This window comes from Pterocles gutturalis, unplaced genomic scaffold, assembly GCF_000699245.1.
Source record: "Pterocles gutturalis isolate BGI_N339 unplaced genomic scaffold, ASM69924v1 scaffold24755, whole genome shotgun sequence".
NCBI classification, from domain to species: domain Eukaryota; kingdom Metazoa; phylum Chordata; class Aves; order Pterocliformes; family Pteroclidae; genus Pterocles; species Pterocles gutturalis.
Genome location: NW_010141524.1, coordinates 14,379 through 21,671, shown reverse-complemented (window position 1 = coordinate 21,671; position 7,293 = coordinate 14,379). Strand labels below are relative to the sequence as shown.

Sequence of the window (7,293 nt, the reverse complement as noted above, 5' to 3'; positions counted from 1 at the left end):
GTGCTTAGAGTTTTGCAAGCTCCAGTGCATGTGTATCCAACATGTGCCTACCAGTGATGAAAAGCTCTGAGTAGCCCTCGAAACAATTTGAAGTTAGAATTATTGCTTTTACAAATCCACATGGACCCTGTTCGTGGCCAGCCGTTAGCCCTTGGACGCTAGAACGGTGGCAGGTTACTGAGTTCTTCCCAGAATCATGAGATCGTGACCGTATAAGATGATGTCATCTAGACTGTGAGCCCTGTTGGAGACACGCTGAGCAACTCAGTAATACACCGATGAGGTTTGGGACTTAGAGGAGTACTTTTTGCTGACATGAAGGATGCTGTGCCAGATACCAATGAGGGCAGGAAACAAGCTCCTTCAAAGGGAGGATCTTACCATGCAAGACTTCTCCAGCCATGGCATCCCTTGGGGCTGGCTGCCGGGCCAGGACCCGTTAACGTCTTTAGCAATGACCTGGACAGCAGGACTCTGAGGAGCTTTCCTGGTGATACTGTGCTGACATTGTGGCAGGGCAGGTCTGGAGGGACCTTGGCAGGCTGGAGAAAAGGGCTGGCAGGGACCTCCGTCAGTTCTCCGGTGACAAAGGCTGTGCCAAGCATCTTGGGCAGAAAAACCTCAGATTTAATACCCGCTGGGGAGGTCAATAGACTACAGAGAAGCTTTGTGGAAAAGTATCTGGGGTGGTCTCACTATTTTTTTATTATTATCTCAAAGAGCAATCAGGCTGTGGGGAAGGTTTCTGGGAAGAAAGTAATGAGCAACATTCTGGATTGAACGTTGGCCCATCCTCCTGAGGCTGGTCTACCTTAGTCACAAAAGCTATAATAAAATGTTCTATGTTATCTCTAACCTAGCTAACCTGGCTCTAGCATCTGTACATGTTTTGGTTAGTCATTTGAAATGTGTAATTTTATTGAATGGGTCACTCTGGTTAGGTTCAAAAATAATTTGTGACATGAGTGCTTACCAGAAAGTAACTGTAATTATAAACGTTTGTCATTCCTGGGTTTTCTATGTGTGTTTTATGACTATTTCTTGCAGAGACTGAAGGAACTGAAACAGAGGGAGTTTGCTCGAAACGTAGCATCTAAGTCACGAAAAGATGAAAGGAAACAGGAAAAAGCCCTTCAACGTTTGCACAAGCTAGCTGAGCTAAGGAAAGAGTCAACGTGGTAAGTGCACAGCTGCTGAAACATACAAGATACTTTAAAATAATCCCTCGGCTGTTAGCTGGTGCTGTGGGACGCGGGGCTGTTGGAGACCCTGGGCTGAAGCCCCACAGACATGTTTTTATGGCATTTTGGAAGCAGTGTGTGTACAGTAATTTGATTCACACTCTGTGCAGAAATGTGTATTTAACGTTGCTTTTTCAGGGGAGCTAAAATTACATGTATTTTTAGTTTAAAAAAAAATGTGTTTCATATATATTTCATAAAAGCAGGCACATGGGTTGAAAGCTGAGCGAAGTAGGTCATGCATTCACAGGCTGACACTACTTCATTGATGAGGTGAGGAATACAGTCTGTCTTTCGAGGATGTAACAGATCGCTGTGATTTAGTTTTCAAACTGCTCGCCTGGGAAAGCATCCAGAAATCTAGTTTTACATTTCAGTAACTGGATTTCTTTTTATGTTAAAAGGTAAGTGCTCCTTTTCCCCATCTCAACAGAGTGTTTACCTCCCTCTGCAAAAGCATCTCCTTGCTAGTCGGATGTTTTAGTATTGCATCGAGGCAGACTGTCTAAGCAGGTGGATGGGACGTGAATTTTGGGAGGTCTCTTTGACGTGAGCATCAGGACACCTAATTTTTTTTTTATCTTTTTATAGTAACTCATGTAGAGTGTTTTAACTGTCCAAATTTAGTACTTGAGGATGTTAGATATTATTCCCCATAAATGTACTCCAAAATCTAAATTTAGCATATTTCAGGAGAAAGAGGGAAGAGAAACTTATTGCTTCCCTTTTTCCATGCTAGTGAAACACAGATTTTTCATGGTTTTGTTGGTTCTTTTTTGTGTTTTGGGTTTGGGTTTTTTTTAAATAGCCGCCTTCTAGTTCCTGAAGGAGAATTTATCTCTGAGCTTTATTTCTCTGTTTAAGAATTGCTGTTTACTACTACTTTGCAGCTTAGAGATGTGATACAGACAGACCCACAGGATTTTCTTAAACTGGTATTTTCTAGGTTGGTTTTGTAGAAGTTGCCATTTTATTCTGTTAAATAAAGGATTTGTGTGGAGTTTTTAATATATATTTTAAATTTATGAAGAAGTGGACAAGGCTGGAACTCTTATGAGGAATTCCTTTCTCATAAAACCTCTGCCTTAATATCTAGACCCAACAGATTAAATTCATCATTCTTTATCTCAGCACTTCTTGGGGTCTTAAACAACACTTGCAGGTTTCCCCAATGACCCGTCATCAAGTATTGCTCTGCACTGTAACACAGAATAATTTAGTTAAAACAACAACAACAACAACAAAAAGGTTTTAACATAGGGCCATTACTCCTAGTGCTGATCAGTTCCTGTGGATCCTGGAAGATTGGCAGCTTGAACAGTTTTTGCTTCTCTCTTTGCTTCCTATTAAGTCACATAGAACAGATGGGAAGAGGACATGAAATGAAGAACAGAAGCAGACAGTGATAAATTTTTTCTCAAGAGGGATGAATCACTTACTGCGCTACTGTCAGCTGAAATACTCTCCCCAACATTATTTTTCCATGAAAGAAATTGCTGAGATTGCGATGGTTCGGTCTGTGAGCACAAATAGGATGGGAGCTGCTGGGTGATCACCCGTGGGCAGAGCAGCAGTCACTGGGATGATGACTGAGAGGGAAGTGGTCTATGAGACGCTCTCTTTTGTAGCACAGAGGAAGGTAAAACCTCTGCTATTTGTAGTAATAGTGTTGTAACCCCGATGGTCTACTGGGAGGAGAAGCAAGATTTCTAGGGAGATACACAGTCTCTTAGACCCCCAGCCAGTATTTCTAGGAAGAGTGAAATACCTTGTAGGAATATTAGCCCTTCAGCTGATAACTTCACATAAAGGAACTGGGGACACAATATTTACTCTTTTTTTTTTTTTTTTTAATACTAGTCAACTGATCTTGTTATAAAATACAAGATTTTGTTATATTCTAAACCTACATATCCACAGATTCTTCCTTTTTCCTTAAAAAAATCTCTTAGATGCCAGTGTAACACCATATTTCTGTCTGCAGCTCTCTGAAAGGTACTGATGCCCAGTTTTGTTTTCCTTCCTAGTGCTCCTGGAAGCGGCCCTATGTTCAAATCCACCACAGTGACTGTGCGAGACCATTGCAATGATATCCCACAAAGTGCTGCCATAGATTCTGCCAACAAACAGGATTTTGGCTGTACGTTAATGCACGACACGAAGAATTGCAAAGACATTGCTTCTGTTATATCTTCCAGTCCTGGAAATGCATGTAGTAATAAATCCGATGCTAACAAATGTGGAGACCAGGTCCAAGGAGCTCAAGGACATAAAGTTGGGTTCTCTTTTGCTTTTCCTAAGAAAGCAGCGGTCAAACTGGAGTCTTCAGCTGCTGTTTTCTATGAATATAATGACGAAACATCTATGGAGCATGGATTTAGCAGAAGAAGTAGGTTTGTTCCAGGAGCATGTAACCCTCAGTCTCCTTCAGCAGCAGAAATAGTCCTGTGCCCTGAGGAGAAACATGACTGTTTGCACCCACTGGTGGAAAAATGCATAGACACAGCAGAAGCTCCTGAAGCTCAGGAGTCAAAAGAGCTGGCCACTGAAGAAAGCAGGGTGCTCGAGAGTCCTGTATTAACTCCTGCTGTGTCCCAGTCAAAGCAGCTTCTGTCCTTGGACATGGATGGCTGTGGTATTGACGTGAGTGCTGCAGACTTGCTGGACCAAACTCTGCCTACGGTTGCAGACAGTGTTCAGGTCCTGCCCCATGACTGCAGCAGTTACGAGCTGCAGGCAAACAAGGATCTCACACAGGCGGTTGCCGAGGATTGTTTACCTCTGCAGGATATTGCGGAGGAAAATGATAAAGACAGGAACAGTGATTCATCCACAACTGAAACTGAAATTAAAAAGCTGGAGGCAGAGGCATTAGTTCCATCAGTGTCTGAAGAAGGTAGTAGTGAAGCCCCACAAAGCAAACCAGACGTGCGCAAGAGACCTTGTGAACCTTTTGTTCCTGTTCTTAGCAAACATGGATCCAATATTCTTCAATGGCCATCAGAAATGTTAGTTTACACAAGTACAGACCCATCAATTTCTTACAGCTGTAATCCTTTATATTTTGATTTCAAGTCATCAAGAGCAAGTGACAGCCAAGAAAAACCCAGGCATCATCAAAACATACCTCATTTGCATCATAAAACTGAATCCAACCATAGCTTAGTCTCGGATTTTACAAATAATCCTTCTTCAGAGTGTGGTGATGATGAAACAGAAATGAATAAAAATGTGTGCAACTATACAATACCCCTCATAAGTGATGTTTCCCTCGTCAGAAATTGTGACCTTGCAAAAAATCAAAATAAAGTGTCCTTGGATGAGTCATTCAGGCTTAGAAAAATAGAAAAGTTTAACTTTTCTAAAAATCACTTACAACAAAACACTGTGATAGATGAGAAATATAACAAAGTCTGGATCAAAGAAAGACATGAAAAATGGCTTCACAAAAGTAGAAAACGGAAAAGGAGAAGAAAATTATGTCATTTTCATCATCATCACTGTGGGGACATAACAGTGGCAGAAATGGAGATGTCCTCAGCGACTGAAAAAGAAATCAGTTACAGAGATGAAAATAAATATCAGCACCTCCAAAATAATCCAGAGAGGTGCAGACACAATGTGGGGAATATCTGGCTAGCTACAGCTGAGATGCAGCAGTCACATCAAAAACTTGGCATTGAGAATGGTCAAAAGAGATTCATGTCTAAATCGGATCACGTACACGGGGACAAAGGCCGATGTGACATTTGGTGTGCAAAAAATAGCGGCCAACGCCATGGTCATAAACGACCGCACAGAAAGAGCAAAGCAAGCTCTCGGAGACAGGCAAGGCAGCTGGCGCTGAGTTCCAGGAGGCACAGCTTCAGGCTCTCCAAAACATGTTGCAGCTGGAAAGTCAGGAGGGCGAGCTGTAGCCCAGAGCATAAATGTTTAGGACATTGCAGTGAGGAGAAGAGTCCGAGTCAATACCAGTCCATAAAGAGAGGTTACAGTGTTCTGACAGAGGAACCGGAAAAATCCCACCGCAAGCGGAGACAGCATAGCTATTCCTCTTCATCAGATGAAAGCTCAGATGGGCAGACATTACCCGCAGAGGAATACGTAAGGCAAGCGTGTGCTTTAGGTACACATCACAAGGCAAAAGGGAAACGGAGGAGAAGGAAGACTAGAATCCGTCATGTATTCCTTGACAGGAATGCAAGAAGTGAGACCTGCAGACCTTCTGAAGAGAGTTCTGCAAATTCTACATTAAATATTTTGAGGGATTTCTTGACTCAGGACAGTGTGGAGGAAACTAAAGTGGATCTCAAAGCTGATCATGCAAAAGATATGGATGAAACAATGCAGCTGGAGGAAAGCAAGTCATCTCTGGAAACTGATAGTCCACACGTGCTGGAAAACAGCAAAGTGACGGTGAGCGCAGCGATGGAGAGCGCTCCAAGTACATTTCCTGACATTGTCGCAGATTCTGCTGCTTCTGTTCCTGAGCACAGTTCTCCAGCAGCTGCTGGCACACAGGATGTTCCGCAAGATGAAAAGAAAAAAGAAAATGTCAACAGTCATGAAAATCAAGCTCGTTACAAAGCTCCCCTCCCCAATAGACATCTGGAACAAGCTCCTCCTAAATCTTATCTTTGCCATTATGAACTGGCTGAGTCTCTACTGCCTGAGAAAGTAAATGAGGGGAGCAGTGAATGGGTACAGTGCAATCCTGGCATATTTAGCAGCCCACCACCCTTGCCATTCAAAGAAGCACACGTGAACAGTCACACCTTCTTAACTACAGAGCAGTTAATAGCTCCCTTCACCCTGCCCGACCAGACGTTGCTTTTCCCTCCAGATAACCACGAAAAATTCAAAGATCTCCCATCCGAGGTGTATCAGCAGATCGTGCCGCAGAGCATGCTGGCCAACAAAGTGAAGTTCACCTTCCCTCCTCCGGCCATCCAGCCCCCCAGTTCCCCGCTGCAGCCCGTACCCTTGCAGCCACCGCTGTGTTCTACCTCCGTCACCACCATCCATCACACCGTCCTGCAGCAGCATGCCGCGCCCGCCGCCCCCACCACGTTGAAGGTTCTCCAGCCCCACCAGCAGTTCCTCTCCCAGGTCCCTGCTCTTTCCAGAGCACCTTTACCTCATCTCCCAGTAGGACCGCGGCTTTGCCTGGGAGGCCACGCGGCTTTTGTTGCCCCACCGCATTTGCCACTGCTGCCACCCTCGGTCCTGCACCCCACCCAGGTGGCATTCCCCCCGCTGCCACACACCGTCTTCCCATCCCGGCTGTCCCCTCACCCGGCTGTCATCCCCCTGCAGCCCCTCTTTTAGGACAGGTTCTCGGGGATGGGGGAAGGAGCCTTGAGCTAAACCGTCCTGCAGTTTCTTCAGTCCCCTCAGCTTTGCAAAACAGTTCAGTGAAATAAACTGGTTAAAATTCTGCATTCCCTGGGAAGCATTTACTGTAAGTATAATGATGCAAATATTCATGTATAGTTCAGACCTATACTATAATTAAAGCACTGAATAGTCTGATACTAATATGAACTATATATATAAGTGAAAACCATGTCTTAGAATATGTATAATGTATATAAAATATATTTATAGTTCTATAACTTCTGTTGTAAAGTATTCACTTTTTTTTTATCTTTGTGTATTTGCACCTATTTAATGTTTAGACAAAGCTGATGCACTATGTTTTGTACTATGTTCTCTGAAACTGTAAATCTGGTGACAAAACTATCTCTTGCAATAAATTTTTGTTAACTACTTAAGGATATCAAAAATCTTTCATTCTGAGCCTCATGGATGTTGTTCTTCCATGTTCTTCTGCAGCTGAATAGCATTTCTGCCCCTACTCTGTCGGGATAATCAGGTTTCCTGTACGTCAGTGATTTATCAGGGAGGCTGAGAGGCTAATACCTCGAGGGCGGCTGTCTTACCGAGCACGAGAGGAAGGGTAATAGATCTGTTCGTGTTAGCAGCTTGATGTCACCGTGACAAATTTTGCCTACTTGTCGTATGTGCACAAACTGCTGACGGTTGGAGCTGA

The 7,293-nt window shown here is 43.6% G+C and overlaps 1 protein-coding gene across 1 annotated transcript; it reads left to right on the top strand.

The window, feature by feature from the left end:
• Positions 1-315: 315 nt before the first annotated feature.
• On the top strand, positions 316-6,569 carry ZNF804A (zinc finger protein 804A). The gene is made up of 3 exons (XM_010084063.1): positions 316-498; positions 1,048-1,178; positions 3,269-6,569. Exons 1-3 carry the CDS (start codon positions 316-318, stop codon positions 6,567-6,569), a joined length of 3,615 nt encoding a protein of 1,204 aa, XP_010082365.1.
• The last annotated feature ends 724 nt before the right edge of the window (positions 6,570-7,293 follow it).

Coding starts and splice junctions, on each gene's coding strand:
- ZNF804A (XM_010084063.1), top strand. CDS start 316: ATGAAGGATGCTGTGCCAGATACCAATGAGGGCAGGAAACAAGCTCCT. Junction 499..1,047: donor GGAGCTTTCCTGGTGATACT/GTGCTGACATTG, acceptor TATTTCTTGCAG/AGACTGAAGGAACTGAAACA. Junction 1,179..3,268: donor CTAAGGAAAGAGTCAACGTG/GTAAGTGCACAG, acceptor TTTCCTTCCTAG/TGCTCCTGGAAGCGGCCCTA.